This window comes from Trachurus japonicus, chromosome 13 (genome assembly GCF_045865225.1).
Source record: "Trachurus japonicus isolate A0001 chromosome 13, Traja_1.0".
Taxonomy (NCBI): Eukaryota; Metazoa; Chordata; class Actinopteri; order Carangiformes; family Carangidae; genus Trachurus; species Trachurus japonicus.
This window is the reverse complement of record NC_140919.1, coordinates 20,312,120-20,334,416: the sequence shown is the minus strand read 5'-3', so window position 1 is coordinate 20,334,416 and position 22,297 is coordinate 20,312,120. Positions and strand designations below refer to the sequence as shown.

The following is a 22,297-nucleotide window of genomic DNA, read 5'->3' as shown; positions in this document are numbered from 1 at the left end:
GGCATGCGTCTCAAGATAGACTCCGGCTGTAGGCAATCGTCATGTTAAAATTATTCATGCTTGGTAATTCACCCATGAAGTGATGACTGAGAGAGCGTGAAAATGTCAGGAATGTGGAGGAGTTATCATCTCTGCCATTGCTTGTCACTGTCAAAATGTGCATGTGTGTGTGTGTCAGTGTGTCTCCCTGTGGCCTACTATTAGCACAGTAATGAGACACCTGTTACTCTCATACTCCCTCAGCATCCCAGTGGGACGCTGGGTAGAAATGGAGAGAAGGGAACAAATGGAGAAAGTGTTGGGATGATAGCGACTGAGACTTAGGAGGAGTTGGTGATTGGTTGATTGAGACTGCGCTGCAGACAAATGTTGTTCATTACAGGTAATTGGTTTTCTCAGTCAACCCCCTCTCATTTGATTTTCATTTCATCCCGATTTGTCGGCTCGTTCCCCAGGTGTGCGAGTTCACCCACAGTCCTCTCACCTTCTCACCGCTCTCACCCAGAGAGGGGAGATGAGAAACAGAGTTGGCAGGATTTATTGTTGGAAACATACGTGGCTCGCAGTGCTGATGTGAACAACTGAGCACCCATGATACGAGAAGTTCAATGATGAATATTTATGATCTTTTCTCCTGCTTTCTTGATACATATTTATGATCATCTTCTCTCTGTTTTAAAATAGACCTGACAGAAGAGTTGCGCGCAGCTTAAGTCGAGTTATAAGCTTGCTGCGAGTCTAGAACGTGTGCAGCTCTCCGTTTTATTAGTTGTTAGGCAACAAACAGCAGTGGAGCATCCCAACCACCTCTTCTGGATCCCCAAATGATAACATGAAAAGCCATGAAATTTCAGTTAAAAGAAAAAAATAAGTCAAGAAAAAACAAGTTAACAAAGAAGAATCATTTTAAAAGGAAATTAATTTTTTTTTAAATTGAAGTTGTAAATGAAAAACTAAAATTTGAAACTGAAACTCAAGTACTGATGTTGAACCTTGATAAATAAAGATCAAACTATAAATACTTTAATTAAGCAATATCACACTCGAGGTCGTGCTGTTGTACTGTATATCAGCACGAGGCCGCAGATAATCACACCCGTGCTGATATACAGTACAACAGCACGACCTCGAGTGTTATATTGCTTTTGATAAATTTCTAGAATTATTTTTCTCATATTTCAGAACTTTTTCTGTAGTTTCATGAGTTATCTTATACTCGTTCACATCCTCTATTGATTATCTATTATTTGTTTCATCAGTTGCACTTTCAATGAATAATATGCCAATTAACCAATCAATATAATTTGTCTTTAAAATGTCAGGAAGCACTGATGCAGACCAAAATTTCAGCGAGTTGAATGTAACTTTGCCAGTGCTCGATTTTCCTGAATTGTGACCTGGAAGAAAATATTCAGTTTACCATCACAAGAATAAACAATGAACCATTCATCTACTTTAAAATCAATCAGATGAAAAAGCAAATTTTTATCCTGGAAAAGAGGGGTGAAAAATGAAGAGTACACAGTCACAATTACCTGAGATCCTTCAGCCTCTTTATTCCACTCACCATCCAGGTAACAAACAGTTTCATACAATCAAATGTAATTGGCAGAAAAATGTACAAATTGTCAGCACTTGTTTTACTATACATTGTACAGTAGACTAAAGATGTTGCATTAAATTGCATCTTTTCGTGTGAATTTAATTCACACCAGCAGTCGACATGAAACAGCCCTCTTTTTAAGGCTATGCTCGAGCAATATGCAAGAGGTTCACTGGCATGCTCTTATCTCTCCTGCCCTAAGAAATGCTTTTCCAAATGTAAAATGTGTAAGACCCAGAAGAGGTTTTTCCAAGAAAGGAAAGGCACATGTCAGAGCGACACTTTTCAGTACGGAGCGGCTTCACCGGAAATGTCTCTTTGATTGACATTTGCAGAAATATCCAGTGAAAATGCTCCTGTGTATCAGCCTCAGGAAGCCACTGAAAGCCATTGTGAGACACTAGTTCAGTCAGCAGGGAAAAAGGAAATGTTGCACCTTTTAACGATTGTCAGAGTTGAGAACAATGAACAATAAATAACAGAAATGGACTGATTGGAATGCAAGATGTAAAATTAAAATCTGAGCTCTACAGAGTATACAGCTGTTTGTTAAAACATACTTATAAAAGGCCTGGCCATGAGGACATTAGAATAACATAACTTATTTTGGTTTCTTTGAACAAAGAAAATACATTCTCTGACTGTCTGCTGTTTAAAAGAACAGAGCCAGACAGGCAATCAGGCAGACGTGCGAGTAGGCAGAGAAGCAATTTAATTTAAAAAAGAAAAGTATATATCCCATTTCTGTCCTATAAATTCTGTCCATTTCCACATTGTGAGCTGATCAGTTCCAACCCCACAGTGTTTTGGAATAGCATCCCATCTTCCAGGCGTAATATCCAAGTTTTCATAATTGGAATTCTGAATGAATGGCTGCTTTGATTCCTTTGAGAAACAAGGGAAAGAAAAGACCTGATGGGCTCTACGAGCAGCCGAAAAGGCACTGCAGCTGGTTCAAAGCTGGTGTCTGTCCTACATCTCCGCCCTCCGATTGGTTCCCTTGTCTTGTCCAGCCGTGTCATCTTCCACCTCCTCTTCCTCCTCTTCATAATTCTCCTCCACGTTGTTCTCTGCGTCCTTTCTGTGGTCCGCCTCATTCCTTGGTCCCTCATGGTTTTTGGCCTCATCCTAGGGAAAATCACAAGCAAAAACAAAGGTGATTTTATGACCATCGTTAGTGAACTTGTGAACATCCAAAATGCGAAACATGCAATTTCCCAACATGTTAGAGAAACACCAAAAGAGGGACAAAATCTGTAGCCAAACGGACAAAAAAAATAGAAATATGTGATATGTGACTGTAACTGAGTGTCTGCCTGTCTCCACGTCTCTGCTTCTCTGACGACAGGATTGAAACACACAGGGTTGTAATTAATTGTGTTGTCAATAAATGACAGCTGAGACGTTTGTGTAAAGGTTCAACTGGAACAGACCAACTGTACAGTGGTGCATGAATGAAGCTGAATGAAGTGAAAGCTCCACTGAGCTCAGATTACAGAGAAACACAAGTACGTTCACTCAGTAGGTGACAGAGTATGAAATAAAAGTCAGTCAAACAAGGGCGGGGTGGAGGCACAGATATAACATGAACTCATAGGAACTAAAACCAGATGTTTTTATCTACGTTGAGTGTATTTGTTTGACCAGTAAAAAAAAGTATTTACACATTATATACTACATGAACAAAATCGACTTTGCAGGGTTTCTCCACTGGGGAATATAGCTCAACTGCTCTCGCTCTCCAGGAGGGTGAGAAGTGAGGATGAGTCACAGAGCCGAGTAGTGAGGAGGACTCATCCACAAGGGCAAGACTCAAGCTTCTCTGTTCCAGCAAGATTTCCTCTCAGGACAAAATTGTATAATCCAAGCCACAGGTGGAAACCTGACCCGCCTACAGACTCACCACCACCTGATCTCCCTCATTCACCGTCACATTGCGCAGGCTGGGCTCATGTTACGGAGACAATACCCAGGTATGTGCTCACACTTGAACTAAAAACAAGTGAATCCCTGTGCAGCCAAAATGTCAGAGCAAGGAGGATTTCCTGAAACATTGTTTTTCCACAGCTGCTTTCTGTTCTAACAGTTTTAGACCAAATGTAAAGTTACAGATTCCCGAGTTATACTGTACAAATGGGCATTTATTATCATTGACTACACAGTTAGGGTCAGGGTGCAGCCGTTAGATTCAAGAAAAGTGACCTTCCCTTTTGAAATATTATGCAAATCTGTTTTTTGTTTTTTTTAAAACACATTTTAACAAGTTAAAACTGCCACTTTCACCCAAGTCTCTGAGGTAATGGGTGAGTGCGTTTTATGTTGGCACCTCCTGGGCACCTCGGAAATGAATTTTAATAAGCTTTTTTAAAAAATAGAAAATAAATCAAAGCCAGTTTGATATGTGGGAATAAAATGCAGTAGCTGAGAGCCGTGAACGCTTGAAGGAAAAGCTCACTGGTTCCCCACAGAGGAACCTACCTGCTCTGCGTTATCCTCATTATATGGATCTTCTCCTTCCTCTTCCTCCTCCTCTCTCTTCTGCCCACCAGCTATGTCCTCCTGGGCCTTTGGAGAAGGGATAACACGTCAAAGGAGTTAAATGGTAGCCTGATTTCATGCATTAAAAAATAAAACTTGAAGTTCTCCCAGTGGACTTAATGTGGGACATATTATACATATTTATCTAGCGTTAGGTGTTAAATCTCTGCTCGCTTTTCTGCTTTTCCTGCATGGCGTTTTCTCTCTCTCACATCATTAACTTCATCTTTCAGTATGTAAAAAGCCTGTGCAACTGAGCATGTGTTACAAACCTCGTCCTCCCCTTCCTCCTGGTACTGGTCATCCAGTGTATCCTCCTGTTGATCTGGGTTTCCAGCCATCTGAGGGCACACACACGAAACACAGGTTCAGACCCTCCCTAGAGATTATTATTAGTCGTCTTCTTCACACAGCGCTCTCGTTCGTCCCTGACTCACCACCAGCTCCTCCTCCACAGCAGGTTGCTCGGGCCTGGGGTGTGCGTCTGCGTGCTGTGCTGGCGCTGCCGGCTCCTCTTCCTCTTCTACCACCTCCTCTTCCTCGTGTGCGACCCTGTGCTGCGGCTGCTCATCCTCCGCCTCCTCAAACTCATCCTCTCCCTGGTTGTTGGGGTCGTCCTCGGGGTCCAGCTCGCCGTCCACGCCACCCTGTACCAGCAGAGATGGAGGTAAGGAGGAGAGGAGAGTAGGGATGACATACCATAATGATGGGTTAGGTGGACTGATACAAAATCAATGAGGAGAATTAATAACTCATTGCTGGTTTGACTGATGTGGAAAATGGATAGAGGGGAATATGAAGGTGAATGGATGTATGAGGTGTGATACGCTGGTGTGGATGTTAAAGGGGTAGTTCAACATTGCCCATTGCCATAATCCCTATAGTTTTAGGAGTAGGTTCGTTTCCTTTAATTGTCAGTGCAAGCTATATTTAGAACGGCAGAGCAGAGCCGTGAGCTCCTCAGAGCTACGCTACGGAGGCTAACGAGATTTCTAGGTTTCCCTCATCAAACTCATCAAATACATGCTCTCGTGGACAAGTTGTGACCTGCACATTCACCACGCTATGAGATAATAACGGAAGGCAAATGCAAATTTAGAGGCAAATGCAGAGATTGCTTGCCGAAAAACTACCCCCGACGGGAACGCGCATCAGCTGTTTCGCATGAATTTACCTCAAAAACAACTCTGTCTCGTAACGTTCCGTTATTATCTCATAGTCTGGTGAATGTGCAGGTCACAACTTGTCCACAAGTACACTCTTAAATTCACTCGACTTTTTTACCTCGATTGTATGGAACAGCTCCCAGTTTGCCCTCTGGGGTACTGCCATTCAATGTTGTTCAATGTTATGTAGAGTTTGTGTGGATGTGCTCTACAGTATATGTTCTGTGTTTTTTGCCCTTCTGCAACATTAATTTCCCTTTGGGGACAATAAAGTTTAAAGTTGAAGTTGAAGTTGACAAAGAGCGTTTTGGAGTTGTTGGATTGTGTATTTTATGAGTTTGATGAGGGAAACCAAGAAATCCTATGAGCTCTGAGCGGCTCGCGGCTCTGCTCCGCCGTTCTAAAAACAGCTTGCACCGACAATTAAAGGTAACGAACCTACTCCTAAAACTATAGGGATTACGGCAATGGGCTAATTTGCTATCCCTTTAATGCAAGTGAATGAGCTGAAAAGATAGACAGATGAGTAACAGATGGAGGGAGAAGGGTGAATAGATGGATGGACAGTCACCTGCTGATGTGGTGGCACTCTGTGATCTTCTCCCTCCTCTTCCTCCTCCTCATGTAGCTTATGAGCTGCTTATAAAAACACAAACACAAACATACCCGAGCTCTTCAGATACAACTATACCAGACACTGAAGAAGCTGATATTTTACTGTGATAAAGTTGAAATAAAGTGTGACTGCTGACTCACCTTCGTCTTCAGTGTGATGGTCCTCGTCTTCTCCTTCTACGATATCATTGTCCATGTTCTCGTACTCTGTCTTCTTCCTTTTAACATTAGCAGAAGGGCACAGGCTTAAGAAACCACATCAAAACACACTTATTAATGCTGAGGAAAAAAGCAAACAAACTACAGAGTGTTTGAAAAACTGAGTCACCTTAGGGTTAGTAACATCTGTGTAGCTGTGTAACTCCACGTACACACATATTTCTCTCCTTTCTCAGAGCCTTTGTCCAAATGTAATCATGTAATCACTGTGAGAATGACCTGTTTTTTGTGGTTGGGAAAAACTCCACAGTTAATTCCTGTTTTACAGTTTCAGATAGAGAAGGGTTAATCAATGCAACTCCTGTCTCATTAGGCATCTCGTTAGACATTCCTTAAGATTAAGATAATTAGAGAATGGCCAACAGCCAGGGTTCACTAAGGCTCTGTTCAGATCCGCCTACTAACTTACTCAGCCTATGATTAAATAAACAGCTTGGTCTGCCATTACCAAACTGACTGTGTTCACACACTGACTCATACAGCCAGTATCCCAGAATGCATTTCACACAAACTAACAGCAACAACTGGTAGGGATTTTAAAGGAGACATTATGCCCCTTATCCACAAATGGAGTTCCCAGGTGTCTTGAAGACATGTCTGTGACATGTTTCGGTCAAAATACCCCAAGGATCAAACATCACAGTTCTTTTCATCCTCTCAAAACAGCCCTGTTCACAACGGCTGGTTTCAGTGCCTGTCCCTTTAAATGCAAATGAACCACTGCTCACCGGTAGGGGTAGTATTATGCAAATTCGAAAACTAATGACATCATTGAATGACAACTGAGCTAACAGCTTATAAAACCACATGAATTTTAACCTAGGGAGCCTGAAAATTACAGATTTCATTCATTTCATTTCATTCATTTTGTCAGTTCTCACATTTTGGGGGCCAGAAGGCAAGCCAAACACCCAAATATATGTTAGAAAGCATTCAAAAAGTGATATTTCCATGATATGTCCCCTTTAAAAGTATTCAGTGTTGTAGCCTGCTATTGTATTTTGAACAGTCGCAATGCATCGTGGGGGCAGCTCAGTATGTCCAGTGTGCTAACAGCACATACTCAGAAAGGGTTAGTGAATGAAATTTTTCTGATTGTTAATCTGCATGTGGCTTTTGAAAAAAATTTGCAACAGGAATCAAGATCTCATGAGGTCTGAGTCACTTAATTTCACCTCTTGATGAGTTACTACCTGCCTTGAAAGATAAATGGCAGTCGAAACATTTTTCAGTGATTTGAATGGGACAAATTAAACTTTACTGGCATCATAACAGAAATCTCAAGTCAACAATACAGTATGTTTACATAATGTGGATGAAACCTGTCCACATGTGTTACATTAATCAAAATTAGCCTACGCTTTCTGAAAGGTTACGAATATGGATGAAACATAGTTGACTGTGTCACATGTTTATGATTATCGGAAACCTTTGACTCAGAACTGCCCCCTAGTGGAGGTCTTGAGCATGAAAGTCTTTCACAGTTACATGAAAACACAAAACTGAAACGATTCATTGTGAAGTGTCAGTACAGATGTGTATATTTTTGTTGCTTTATCTTAATCTTAATCTGACCTTTGATGTTCTTCTCTCATCAGCTGCTCCCGTCTGTCGGCCTCCCGGTGGTGCTGCAGCTCTCTCTCCTGCTCCTCCTTCAGCCTCTGCTCCCTCTCTTTCAGCACCCTCTCCCTCTGGGCCTGCAGGGCCTCCTGTCGCATCTGGATCTGCCTGCGCTCCTCGGCCCTCTGAGCCTCCAGGCGCTGCTGCTCCTGCTGCTGCTCGTAGGCCGACTTCACGTGCGCCACCTGGGCGTGTGCCTCGTGCTGCAGCTGCGTGTCCTGATTAAAAAAGGGGTTTATTATGTTGAGGCTTTAATAAATGACACAACAGTCACTATAAACTAGTAATAATCAGAAAGCAAAGTCAATTCATGGCCAGTTTTAACCCTGTTTAGATTGGACATAATCGTCCGAACCAGTTCTTACCGGTTGTGGTTGACGCCTCTGACGGTCCAGTGCGTTCTCATCTGGCTGCTCCTGTTCTGGCTCTTCTCCTTCCTCCTCCTGCTGCTCATCCTGTGGTTGGTCGGGGTCCTCCTCCAGCTTCTGAGGCTGCCCTGCTTGAGCCATCTCCTCCTCTGCCAGCTCCCTCCTCCGCTCTGCCTCTCCCTCTCCATCCTCCTCTTCCTCCTTCTCTGACAAGTGGTGCTGCGCCACTGTGGGATGGGGCCTGATATCAGATGGGGCACGCACCTCTTCCACAACGTGGTTCACCTAAGAAGACAAACAAAACGAGAAACTTGTGTTTTTTGTTTTTTCTGCATGGCTTTTGTCTTGATAATAAAGTGATCTCCCAGAATCCCACATTACCCTGGAGTCCTGGTGGACCTGGTGATCGTCTCGGGCCGGGTCTTTCTGTAGCGGTTCAGCCTGCTGGGCTTCATGGACGTGGGCTTCAGGTGGTTGGGCAGCAGCAGCAGCAGCTTGTTGCTGCTGGGGAACAGGGTTGGGCACCCGGTTCAGAGACTCCTTTATCTGCTTGTATTGATCCACCTGCATCTGAAGGGAACAACATGCACATTCAAAACGGGGCTAGAATAATGCAACAGGATGCAGTATTCAGAGACAGTACTGATAAGAAAACCCATTATTAAAGCGTTTGTGTTGTAACTAAAGGCTTTATTAGCAGTTATTAAACCATTCACTAATGTTTTATAGACGAGTCATAATCCATTTATCAGAGCAACAGTGGGACAATTAAAAAATGAGAGACAATTGATTCTTTTTCAATGACTTCATTGAGTGCAGTATAATTTGTTAGAAAGTGAAAAACTCTTTGTGACAGACAGTAATTAAAACGTGTTCTTATTATGGGCTTATGATTGATGTAAAATGCATCTTTAACTGACTTATAATTAATTTATTAGGTTTTCATTTATGAGAAATAACTTCTTTAAAGGGATACCAAAAAAAGATACACCAAAAAACATCCAAATACCTCCATGCTGCTCGTATGTAATGTCCGTCTTGTATTGAAGCCCCGAAATCGCGCAAGATTTGGACGAACCGGGAAGAGGAGCTTCCGCTACAAACAAGCTTGAAATATAGACTTATTTAATTTTTTTCGGAACAATTTCGCATTTCGGGGCTTCAATATAAGACGGACATTACATACGAGCAGCATGGAGGTATTTGGATGTTTTTTGGTGTGTCTTTTTGTTACGAAGACAGTTGGTATCCATATCCATTTGCAACCGTTATATGGACATACACTGCTACGCCGAGACCCCCTGTAACTCAGAGAAGCCACGGATAACTCTGAAACTTCTCCCAGCCCTTAGTCGACATGAGGGTGAGTAGATAATGAGTGCAATTTGAATTTTGAGTGAACTATCCCTTTAAAATGGAACCTAAATTTATCTCCTGTGTGCAACTTAAGGACAAAATAAATCCCTGACATGTAGTGGACAAGGATTAAAACAATACAACTTCACCTTATACAGTATATGTTATTTTAAGAAATATTTAATTTAGGCAATTTTATTTTAATAAGAGGACAAACTACAGAAAAGTTAAATACTATCTAAACCTCAGAGGGGTGCAAGAACAGCTTAAAATTCAGACAATATCTGTTACAGAGCAAACAGACCAGACAGTGAACCTGACCAGACAGTGAACGCATCTTTTAGCACCTAACAGTTTTGTTTGACACATTGTGGTCAGTAAAAGGGCACAGACTCATCCAAAAGACCTTCACGTCCGTACCGGAAAAGTTTTGAGGTTTGAAAGCTGAGCCCTGAATACAGATTCAAACACTTTATGTTGTTCATGTTTAATGTGAAAAAAGTGTTGAATTAAACATCTGTACTGCACCACTGTATCTGGTATCTCTGTACAGCCACGACAAAGAGAAAACAACACAGTCATTACGGAAAAACAAACTGTACTACGGCCACAATTCACCTGCACCTGCAAAATTATTTATTTTTATTTATTCAGTAGATAATTTGAACACTTCCTTGTTCCCCTGAGGCAATAAAGAGATTTCCTCATCCACTCTATGCCAACATAGCATTAAATGACACCAGAACAAAACACACACACTTCGAATCCAGGCCACAGGGTTAAATTCTGAAGATTCTTTCTAAATTCCTCCCCTCTCTCTTTGTCTCGCTCCAGTCCCTCCATTATATCTTTCTGGCTGATTGGCTGCAACGTGCTTTTGATGTACTGCTCTGACAGCCCTGACTAAACTGAACCCCCTGGTGTGAAGGAAAGTGATTTGTGAGTGCGTGTGTGTGAGTGAGTGTGTTTGTCTGACTAGAAGCACTGATGAAGAGCAGGACAGGCTTTAAAACCAATTAGCAAATGCAGACAGACAGACAGACAGCGAGAGGGGAAAAAAAGAGGGAGGAGAGGGAGTAACTATTCACAAATGCGGATGAGAAAGAGGAGAGAGCATTTCAAACAAATCAGCAGAGTGCTGGAGATTCAATAAACCACTCAGGCGCTTCAGAGGTCACTTTCAAGGAGAAACAGCAACATCTGATCTAATTATCCCCAAAAAAAGAAAAGAAACAAGCAACACGTCGGCCATCTTTTTTCCTGTCAGCTTGGGATTATACAGTTTACAGCAATAAACATTTCAGCTGTGTTGAGAAGGTCAAAGGAAAGGTCAGAGTGAGGCCGACAGGAATGCAGAGCAGACGAGCGGATGTTTGAGTTGCTCTGGGAACAGGCCGGCTTACACAACTTTATCTGCACTTTTCCTGTATGACCTCCCTTTTCACCAGCTCATTAAATTCCTTGTTGCTTTTGATGAATGCAGGATCCGATCAGATAAGCCCAACAGCAACACCCTCCTTGTCACTGACCCTGTAGCTTCTTTGCCAACATGCTAAATGGCGACAAAATGAAACACTAAAGCTCTTACGCTCAATCTGAAACTCTTCCCTCAGTGAAGCGGACGCATAACTCAGCATCAATCAGCTGCTGTACTCATCAGCCACAGTGAAGCTGTGTCCGTCATCTGCTGCTATCCTACCTGAGCTGCAGACAGCGCCCTCTTGTGGTCCTCTAGTGTCAGTGCCAGCTGGTCATGGGATGCCTTCAGGTCCTGATGCTGAACCTGAACACAGAAGGGCAGGAATGAGCCATTTGTTTTTATAACAAGGCTTGAATGTTATCTTTTACTTCAATAAAATAAATAAATAAGGGATGAGATTTAAAGGATAACAAATTCTGCTAGAACTTCACCATTAATAGGTGACAACACACATTTTACCTTTCTACTTTTCGGGGGGAAAAATTAAACTTAAGACTTGAAGAAATGAAAGGAATGCTTCTTTTCTCACCCGTGCATCCTGTAGCTGTGTATGAATGTCATGGTGGGCTTTCCTCAGCTGCTTATTTTCCTCCCTCAGGTTATATACGTTATCTGCAATCGACAAACGGCAAACACATTAACAGAGAGTTTGGGACTAAACAGGAAACACATGAAAGAAGAACAAGAAACTTCAGAGCAAAATATGGTTGGAGCCACTTGTATATTTGTTTTTTTTGTTGTTTATAAGTTTTACTCCCTTATGACTCATGTTATATAAACCTTGTGCATAAATATCTTATCGTAACGCGGCGATTGGAATCCATCTTTCTTACATAAATAAGCTTGGAGCACAAGAAATGTTTAAGCAAACACTGAATGGTACAACACAACAGTTTACGGTTTACACATAAAATACTTGTGCTTGGTATCAGGTGTGTAGTATTTCAGCGAGTCAGAAGATGGAGACAGAGTTAGTGTTTAATGATGACACCACTACAGAGAGCTACAAGAGCCTGCACCTTTGAGCTGGGAGACTTCCTGGTCTTTGGTTTGCTGCAGCTTCTCGAAGCGGTCTTTGTGTTCGTCCAGCAGCCGGCTGTGGTCCTCACCCTGCACCTGGTGCTGCTCCTGCAGATCGTAATACTGCTTCTTCAGATCCTCGTGCTGGTTCTGGTGAAGAAGAGAAGGGGTCATTGTTTGTTTGTTTTTTCTCATTGTAATAAAAAGATTCACCACTGATAAACGGTCCCTCGGCTCCCCCCGACACATGTATGAACTTTACACCAAAAAGAGGAAGGATGTAGTGCAGAAAGATCAAGTTTCACCCATACCTTTAACATCTGATGCTGCACTTGTAAAGAGTTTAATCTGCTGCTGGAGTCTTGCTGTTTTAACATGGAAAGAAAATGTTACAAAAGTCAGCGACTTTGTGGTGCAGGCAATTGTTGCCGTAACAACAGATAACAGTGAAGAGACTGGAGCTGGTAGGGTGAAAAAAAAAAAAAAGAAGCTGTGAAAAGAATCAATTTAGAAATACATTTCACAACAAATGTTAACATACCTTCTCCTTGTTCAGTGATTGTTGTGCTTCAAGTTTGTAGACCAGATAATCTTGGGATCAGAGCAGAAGAATGTGATTTTATTTTTTATATTTTATAACAAGATAAATCTATGATCAAATTAATTTGAATCAATGTGACGCTGTCTCAGTGTGAGATATGATTTCCCCAAAGTTTCTCTGAATGCACATGCAGTATACCAGTAAGTGTCAGAATTGAGTGTAGATGTTATTTTCCTCACCTTCTTTGGCCTTTTTATGCTCTAACCTCTCCTTCTGCAGAGACTTCTCCAACCTGGACCGGTGCTCATACACCACTGTATAGAAAATCACAGATGGAGGGAGACAGAGGAGATAAATTAGGGGAGGGAGGTAGAGAAAAAGAGGGAGAAAAAAAGGTTTAGTGAGGAGACTGACCTCTGTAGGGGTGGGTGGGTGGACTGTTAATCTAAACAAAGAAAGCTGTGATACAAACATGTACACTGCGGAAAACATTATGCACTCAGAAATGCTCAAACCGTACATCTTTATAGGCAGGCAGATAGAAGATATAGATTTTATTGTTGATACAGAAGCCAGGTGTGATATTTATCCAACCACACTGTGATCTCAGGACACGACAGCTGCTCCATCAACAGAAAGCTGCGGTATTCCTCACAAGTCTGGTGGTCCCAAACTGTTTACAAATACTCACTTGTCTCAGGCTGTGGGTGGCGTTGGAACTTGGAAGGGATGTGAAAGTATGATTCAGCTTAATCTAATGAAAATAAATAAAGCAAATTGACATACTGTAGTTCTAAAGTTTCTGCATAACCCCAATGCGCTGATCAGTCTGTTTATCTGAACTGAAACGCTATACACACTTCTGATCTCTGTACTGTCCAAACTATTTCTCAACAGGTTCCTCTTTTATTCCCGTTTTTACTCCATGTTTCATCTCCACCAGATCCAAGAATAAAGCAAACGGAAAGGAAAATAATCAAAGGGTATCAAAGCTGATACAACAGATAGGAGTGTTATTGCTGTAAACTGACAGATGTGAGGAAGACCAAAGGAGATTGGGCATGTGAATTTAAAACTGAATACAGATTTTGTAAACTTTCACTCTCATACATTATGTTCCAAGTTGGATTCAGTTTCTCACTTCTGTTGAGATTGTATTGGGCTGCATCTCATCCACATATCTGTACATCTGGCAAAAACTCGTGACGCAGCTCAGTTGTTAAGTTTGTGGCTAACGCTGTTGTTTTCAAAACATTTCTGTTCTTCAAGCACATGTGGTTCACCGGATCTGATCATACTAATAGATTATTAACTTACACTGTGAGTACTTGATCCACTTCATCATACATGATTCAACATTGGCATGTTGGGGCGCACAGTTGATCGCAAGTGCAATATCCAAATCACAGGAGATGCTTTTTTTTTGATAAAGTAAAATGCGTCACACCATTATTGTGAATTGTTATTGTTGGCACCGTAAGTGTTTTGTTGCGACAGAGACGCTGTGGCGAATAAATCATACTTTCAAGAAGTGACGGGACGTGTTTGTTATGTACAAACACGTCTCATCCTGGTTATTTTTCATATTTCTTAAGTGAAAATAAAAAGCAAAAGCATTTTATATTAAGCACTTTGTAACTTCAATAAGTACCAGTGCCAAGTTTAAAAAATCTCCCATCGAAACTTTAGCAAGAAACACACTTTATCCACTTGACCTCATTTGATTTGTTTAAAGACCGTATTATCAATTCAGTATGAAGATAAGAACATCCTCTAAGTTACAATTATTTGGCTCTGCTCTCCCATCATGGTCTTGGGGCAGCCTGTCATTCACCCAATCTTAAAAATTTCAAGAAAAAGAAAAAAAAACTTGGGCCATGATGACTACTAGGTCATCGCTTCTTCCAGTCTGTTACATTTTCTCTCCCCTGCCTGGGGCAATTTGGGCGGTCAAACTGATGATGTGGCTATTTTTTCCCCCTTTAAGTGCCAACTCGACAGATTCCAGGATAAACTGTTAACTATACAGAACAATCTTGTTATAATTTCATGAGACGAGAGAGAGGAAAAGCTTGTAGAGCGAGGGGGGAAGCAGACGTGGGCACAAAGAATTAGCCAAAAAAGAAATGGAGAAAGCGGCAGGCAGAGAGGAAGCAGCAGGCAGCAACAAGGACAAAGATAAACAGACAAACCAAGAAGGGGACAGAGAGGAAAGAGACAGTCATGGAAATACACAAGCCACAATTAAGACGGTGAGACTAACACTTGGTATTAAATGGCTACTGGAGCTAACACAGGGGCAAACATTCAATTCAAACTGATTAAACAGCTTGGTGGGTGTTTAATGGAAACAATTCAGCGTCTAACAATGTGGAAAATGTCTCTCTCGCCTCATCTGGTATAAAACAAATGAGCTGGGCTCAACAGTGACGCAGTCTAGAAAGAGAATTTTCTTAAACAAACTCTGATGCCACAGCTTTGTTGACTGGATCTGACCTTCACCAACAACACTACCCTACCTGGTCGCTCTGGGTTTCTGTCACGACTGCCATCAACATCTGCCACTTCCTGCACAACAGTGTTGCGATTAATGGGTTTTTCCTACAGTATGTGCCACACTTTTTGTTGTACAGAGTGAACATGTGTGTGAATTTCTATGCCAAGGTCTCCTCCTTTGTGTTACAGAAAGGTTCCACCTCTCAGCTATTCTTAAATTCATTCATTCACATTGTGTTTACATTGTCATACAACATTTCTTGCCCTTTGAGCTGCTGTGTGTAGTGATTTCACATTACTCTTACAACCAATTCTACAAAGGTCAAACACTGGAAAATACCATGAACTTTGAACTTCATAACTTTATATCACGGGATCAACCTCAGAAGTAGCAGAGTAACAACCTTCAGGTTTAATGCCTGCAAAAGTGGCTGAAATCCAACAGACTTCTAATAACTGTCTTCACAAATTCTTTCTTTTTTTGGAGCTTAATCAGACGGACGTTGAGCCACATCAGATTAGTGAGGTTTTATTCTGCTTGGTGGAGGCTCTCTACCCCCTCAGCTGTGCCAAGGATGAGGCCATGTTGCTCTCAGCTCAGCTCATATCGTACAGTACCACACACTCACACACCCTCTCTCTAGGGGCTGACATGGACACGAGCTACAAAGAAGCTACAGTCTAAAAAAAAGGGGATGTCATCTGAATGTGTATCCAAGTTATTAAGACTCACTAATATTGCCATAAGGCAAATTCATTATTTACAACAGTATGTTTCATTATGAAACTCAATTTGCTTCACAGAAACATAACAAGCCAAAGTTAAAAGAAAAAAAAGAGAAGAATAAATGAATTGAGAATTTAGTTTAAAATATCAAAATGCATGTTCTTTTACTTCCTTCACTTCCTCCGGGGTAAAAAATTGACAGAAAATGCAATATTGACAAAAGTGATCAAATCTGCCTCTTCAACCAGATCCACACAATAATTGAATGGACGCCTCCCTGGACACTGTCCCATCCCTCCACCAGTCTTTCTGCCAATTGGTTCAATACTCTAACAAATGAATCACAAAATGTTTAAATTACAATGAAATTGTATCATGACTTAAAGCAGAAGTAAGTGATATATTTGTGTTAATATAAGTCTTAAATAGTTGTATCTTCCGACAGCAATCACTTACATAGAGTGTTTGGACCAAAACACGGGTCTGTCAGTCACTCTGCTCTGCTCTGAGTCGAGGAGAAAACATTTATCGTATCCTACAGTTTTTATCCAATGAGCAGAGAGAACGGCATGCAGGGCTGTGTGTGCAGCCAAGGGACGCCGTGAATGTGGCGACGTAGAGACGAGGACTGTTATGGTGCGTTCAAGGAAACTCGTAACTCCTGTTTTTCCGACCTGTGAAGTTGTACCAGTTTGATCTGGTGCGAGTTCACGGGTCGGAAGTTACGAGTGGCCGTTATAGTGACTTTCACCGGTAAAACAGGTCGGAAAAACACGAGTGGGTTGCCTGTAACGCTACAAAGTCGTAAGTTGTGACTTGAAGCTGTAATTTACGATTTCAAAAGCCGGCCTGGAACGCAGCATTAGCGAAAACGACCGGATCGCTTACTTCTGCTTTAAGGGGGAACTATGCAAGTCTGGTCGCTTTTCCGCTGTTGTGCTAACCCTCCTCTCGGCCATGTGCATTTGTTCTGAATGAAGCCAGCGAGAAAGCAAAATATGGATCGTAATAGTATCAGACTTCTGGTAATCATCTCCTTGGTGGAGGTAAAAGCTTTTACCGACGGAAAAAAAAACACTTCAAGTCAACTCCTTCAACCGAGCTTAAAGTAACATCTGACATTTTGACTCCAAATATTGAGACACAAACTGAACCCTTCCAACACTTAGCGTTATAAACTCTCCCTCAGACCAATGAAACTTTTCCCTTCCAGTGCATCAGGAGTGAGAACAACAGATTCTCTATGGCGCCGCCGCTGACCTTTACTGACCTCCTGGTCTAGATGTGGAGAAGATCAGATTGGTTAGAGTTGTGGGCTGTGAGTAGGTATGGGATTTTGTTTGTCATGTGCGTTTGTGTGTGTGTTCTCCTCACCCACACTCCCACTGCACCACTGAGCACACACACACACACACACACAGACACACACAGACACACAGACACACAGACACCGACAGACACACACACACACACACACACACACACACACACACACACACACACACACAAAGGACTTGTTCAATTTAGAAGGAGGTGAGAGTCAATACAGATCTTAATAATGTAGAAGGGTGTAGTGTGAATGTTTCATGTAGGCCTGTGTGTCTGTGTGTTTTGCCTGACTGATCATAAAGCTCGAAGTGTGTACAGTCAGTGTAATGTTTTGTGCTGTCAACAACAGGTAATCTGACTCAATCCTCTCCACATCTAGGTCATACTCTGCACCGGGCCAGAAAAACTTGCGAGACCACATGATCAGATCCAGGATCACATATTAGTTAACTTCACAGCTTTCATTGCACTACAGCCCAAATCCTACTAGCTACATATCAAAGTCAACATTTTCTGAGTTTCTCATATTAATCACTCAAGTTCATTTCAGTTATTTTATTTTTAGCTTTCTCTCTTTCTTCTACCTCCTACTGGTAAACACAGCCCTCACGCAGGTTCCCTTACACCCAGTTATTACACATTTAAACATGTCTTAAATATACAAACAGGTAGTCTGAGTGGGGTCAAGTCTTTCATCCTGAAATCGTAACCCTGGTTAATCTGAGAAACATCAGGCAGGTGAAAAACCCTGGCAACAAACTCACCTCACTGACCAAAATAATGGACTTCAAGATGAAGGTTAAGTGTCAGACAGATTACATAGATTAGACTTTATCTTTAGTTTATTCATCAAATGTCCCTACTTTGAAATATAAACTGCAGTGTGTTCTGTTGTGACTTGATTTGTTTAAGTCACACCTGACATTTTTTCTTCTGCATAAATGTCACAAAAGCACTTTACGTGTTGAAATCTGACCTCTTTATTTTTCTAATCAGGCAGCACAAAATCCCATATCAACTTCTCTTCGCTAAGTCTCTGAAATCCAGGAAGATAAGTGCATCTCCAAGTCAAACAGCAGAAGTATTCACTTTCATTTATCACTGGTTGAGACAAGAGCGTTTATTGCAATTAACAGCAGGTGAGCACTTTTCGTTATGCGAAACATTTCACAGCGCTCATTACAGATAGCTGCAATTATTTTGGTTCATTAATGTTCAGCAAATGGCAGAGAATCACAGTGTGATTGTGTGAGGATGTGAATGGTGTGTTAAATCACAGGGACACATTTCTCAGAGGACAGACGTAACCACAAAGTGCCAGTTGATGCTTTTAAATGACTTACAACTGCCAGGGTGTGGTTATGGTGGGTAACAGTGAATCAATACGGCTGGCTCGCGGCCGCCCCCAAACTATGGCCCACCTCTAAATATAGGACAGGGTCTCGAGTGGCCTGGAGCCTGTGATTGGCTGAAGGGTCCACCTCTTCACAATGGGAGTATGGGTGGGGTGCACGATTTTCAGCCATGAAAAATGGGAGTTGAGCAACATCGCTTTCTTTCAAAGTGTCAAATTCTCACCACCGCCACGCTCTGTTTCTGGATCAGATTCACTGCATCTTTTGAATAAAACTGAATAGGACGTGTAACATCAACCTGAAAGAGACTGCTGAGCTACCTTTGTTTAAGAAGAAGTTCTCATTTTTGAGTGGCTCTTAGTGTTTGTTGATGTTGTTGTTTGTTTTTTATTTGTTGTTGTTGATGGTGTTTCCTTCGGGATGTTTTTTTTGTGTGTTTGTTTGTTTGTTTGCTTGTCTTTTGTTCTGTTTTTTGGTATGATTGCTTATGGTCTGGAGGTTGCATAGGACTACATGTGATTTTGTGTGCGTGTGTATAATTGAAAATCTAATAAAAATTTAGAATATAGAGACAAATCTCAAGGCTGCCTAACTGATAGCAGTCCACTAGGTCTATGGAAGGTGTGTATGTGTATGTGTGTGAGGGGGGGGATACTGCTGGTTTGATGGATCAAAGACTGGATGAAATGATCAGGTCCAGAGTCTTAGCTCCACACTCTCTTTAGTTCTCTGATGTGGGCACAAACTTTGCCCTGAATAGATGAAGCCATATAGGCGCGAGTTTTCTGCCAGGTTTAATAGCACGACATGAAACCTCACATCCTGCCCGCCACCGCACAGCTGAGTGTGTTCATGTGCCTTTTACAGGGAGGGAGTAAATCAGATAAGGTACTGTAGGACAAGACTGGTTTAATCTTTTGTAGAGGTGCAGTGTGCAAGAAGTTGTGAAGTACAGTAGCAGTGTGTGTGTGTGTGTGTGTGTGTGTGTGTGTGTGTGTGTGTCTGTGCTACTAGCTTGGGATTCCACACAATAAAGCAATAAAGCAAAGCAAAATATTAGTCAATATTTAAGGAGTTTCAACAGTTATTGTTGTGGTTCAACTGGAGGTTCTTATGTTTCTTCACTGATAGCTCTACTGTAAGCTGACACGTATAACCACAATATATTTTGATGTGCAACCACAGACACTTTAAAGGTAATCTATCTCTCTCTATCTAAATGCAAATAAACGTGTTGATTCACCATCATAGTTTTGAATGAGAAAAAATGACTGGGATCTAATATGACTCACTGTTAGCCATTCATTTAATATGATGCAATAAATCAATGATTGGCTATTCAAACTGAAGATCTGAATGAGGTATTCAGGGGAAACCCTTGCTATTCTGTCCTATGTAACAACATACGCCACTATCAAGATAGTACAATATCTTCAAGAGGGAGACTGTGACATGGAGAGATTAAAATCAAAACAACACTGTCCTCAGGAGGCACATGGCAGCATGGTGAACCACTAACATCATTAGTGTGGTGCAGCACTCAGCTGGCAAACCCATTTAAAGAGAAGAAATATAACATTTTATTAACCTGTATGTAACATTATGCCTCTTTCAATCCACTGTTCCTCTACAGAAGCAGATGTGCTGGCTGACCTCATGACTTTAAAGTAAAGCCTTCTCACCGGCATACTATAGAGGTGAGCCTGGGGACACAGCGACTACAACCAGGTGTGTGTGTGAGAGTGGGTGTGTGGGTAGGTGTGTGTGTATGTGGAGTGAACCTCAGTCCTGAGGCGTGTGAGCTCTAATTTCACTCGTTACAGTACAGACTCAGAGCAGAGGATAGAGCTGACCGACCACATTAACTCTTCTGCTGAACTTTAAAGCCCCAATCTGCTCAGACAGTAACTTGGTTTACCACAAGCTTAGGAGGCCATTCAGGGGTCAAAGGTCAAGGACAGGCAGGCAGGCACTTGGCCTGGCCACAGCAGAGCTACAGTCCAGGTTATAGGTCAGACAATCTTTTTTCTTTCTTCTGTGTTTGCTTTGTTGGCACACAACCTCCTTACAATAAAGCATTTACTCCAACACAGTTTCAGCTATAAGGGATGCCACACTGATCTATGGTTCATCAGCTCTAATTAACCATTTCCATGTTTTTTTTTTTGTTTTTTTCCATATTCAGTGTTGTTAACTGTTTTCTTGTCTGTACACAACATCTAGCCTATTACACATCTGCCTGTCCTGGGTGAGGGATCCCTCCTCTGTTGCTCACCCTGAGCTTTCTCCAATTTTTTTCCCTTGTTAAAAGGGAAGTTTTTCTCTGTCAATGTGAAGGTCTTAGGACAGTAATGTTGTTATGATGCTATGGAAAGCCCTTTGAGACAAACTGCTTGTAAAAATGGGCTATATATAAAATTGCCTTGCCTTGCTATAACATATTAGGTCCTCGTGTTTACTCTAAAGGGGTCTGGCATTTGACAGCAAGAAAGCAAGCAAGCATGACAGCAGTAAAAACAAACAACAACAAAAAATCACAGTTCTTTGAGTGGAGTCAGGCCTGAGATTCACTGAGGACGCGCAGACTAGTTAATCACTCTCAGCTCTGTCACTCGCACAGCAGTCAATCACCTCACTGTCACCGTGTGTTTACCTTGGAGCTGAGCCGACAGCGACTCTTGATGCTGCTGGTACTTGAGCGCCATCGCCTCCGTCCTCTTGAGCTGTTTGTGCATCTCGTAGGAGATCATCCCGCCGTACAACATCCCGCACACCACCGTGAGCAGCAGCAGGCACTGGAAGATCCTCCGCTGCCTCCGGGAGCACACCCCGTTTCCCATGTTGGACCCGCACCCCTCCCCGCTGCTGCTGCTGCTGCTGTCTGCGCGAGAAAGCCCCGTCTCTGCTGCTGGAAACTTCCGACTCAACTTTTTCTCCCTCCCCGGTGAAGACTGCAGAAGAAGCCGCCCCCTCCCTCCGCGCTCGCTCACTCACTCCCCGAGCATTTCTACGCAACTAAAACACAGGCTAAGCGGTTAGGTTTCCCCGGGTTGTACATTATTTTAGCATAGCATCCACTCACGACTCTCTCCCCCTGTAACTTCAAAGTAGCCGCTCAGTTTTTCGCCCGACTTCACGTCAAACTCCGGCGGAGCGCTGCTCAAACACCGGACTAACGGCGCCGCGGTCTGCGTCCTCTGCTCCTTCCCCCGTGCAGATTTTCGCTTTTCCGACGCAATTGAAAAAAAAAAAAAACTCGTAGTAGAAAAGAAAAAAAAGTAAACGCTCAAGTCCCCGTCGAGGCCTCCATACTAGCACCTTTAACTTTAGTTACGTGTCAGCCCCAGCAGCAGCTGCCTGCTGCCATCCAACTGCAGCCGTGGAGGAAGTCCCTCCTCCGGCCGGGCAGCCACGGAGCTCCCGCCCTCACCGAGACGCACCGAGGCCCATTGGTCGGCGGAGGGCTCCATCAAAATCTGTGTGCTGGGAATGTGAGGGTGGAGGAGAAACGTGTAGTTTTTTCCCCCCACATTACAAAGACCTGTTGTAATCCCATGATAATATCTGCAAATGCTGTGAAAATAAGTGTGTATAAAAGAAAACCTACGGGAGTTAGGCTATGTGAGCCTACAGGAGCACAAAGTAACACACCTGAGCCAGAGCCTAAAGTTAAAGGTTAACTTTAATTGGTGTAATCCTACATTAATTATACTGAATATGAGTAATTATACCATTAGAAATGTACTGACAACAGCACAACCCAGTAAACTCAGGTTATTTGATTTATTTGCCTTCAACAGTGCCAGTCCTGTTAGTGACCATGGACTCCTTTTATTTTCTTTTAATCAATTCAATTCAGACACA

General features: G+C 42.3%; 1 protein-coding gene across 4 annotated transcripts; it reads right to left on the bottom strand.

Annotated features, from left to right (window-relative positions):
• Window positions 1-1,694: 1,694 nt before the first annotated feature.
• golim4a (golgi integral membrane protein 4a) lies at window positions 1,695-21,826 on the bottom strand. 4 transcript variants are annotated; one of them, XM_085795324.1, is made up of 16 exons: window positions 21,087-21,826; window positions 12,766-12,840; window positions 12,527-12,576; window positions 12,297-12,350; window positions 11,985-12,135; window positions 11,495-11,577; window positions 11,185-11,268; window positions 8,511-8,699; window positions 8,127-8,414; window positions 7,717-7,979; window positions 6,064-6,140; window positions 5,879-5,943; window positions 4,579-4,788; window positions 4,414-4,482; window positions 4,082-4,168; window positions 1,695-2,731 (listed from the first exon to the last, which is right to left on the bottom strand). In XM_085795324.1, exons 1-16 carry the CDS (start codon window positions 21,271-21,273, stop codon window positions 2,576-2,578), a joined length of 2,088 nt encoding a protein of 695 aa, XP_085651450.1. In that variant the 5' UTR covers window positions 21,274-21,826; the 3' UTR covers window positions 1,695-2,575. The 4 variants fall into 4 exon arrangements, with proteins under 4 accessions (XP_085651450.1, XP_085651447.1, XP_085651448.1 ...); XM_085795321.1 differs by having other exon boundaries at window positions 5,873-5,943; window positions 21,087-21,807; XM_085795322.1 differs by having other exon boundaries at window positions 5,879-5,946; window positions 21,087-21,806.
• Window positions 21,827-22,297: the final 471 nt, after the last annotated feature.

What these genes read in the sequence shown, in the direction of transcription:
- golim4a (XM_085795320.1), bottom strand. Translation starts at nt 21,273, where the DNA reads ATGGGAAACGGGGTGTGCTCCCGGAGGCAGCGGAGGATCTTCCAGTGC. An exon ending in AGGTCCACCAGGACTCCAGG is followed by an intron (nt 8,415 to 8,510) that starts GTAATGTGGGAT and finishes TTGTCTTCTTAG; the next exon opens with GTGAACCACGTTGTGGAAGA. An exon ending in ATGAGGATAACGCAGAGCAG is followed by an intron (nt 2,732 to 4,081) that starts GTAGGTTCCTCT and finishes GATTTTCCCTAG; the next exon opens with GATGAGGCCAAAAACCATGA.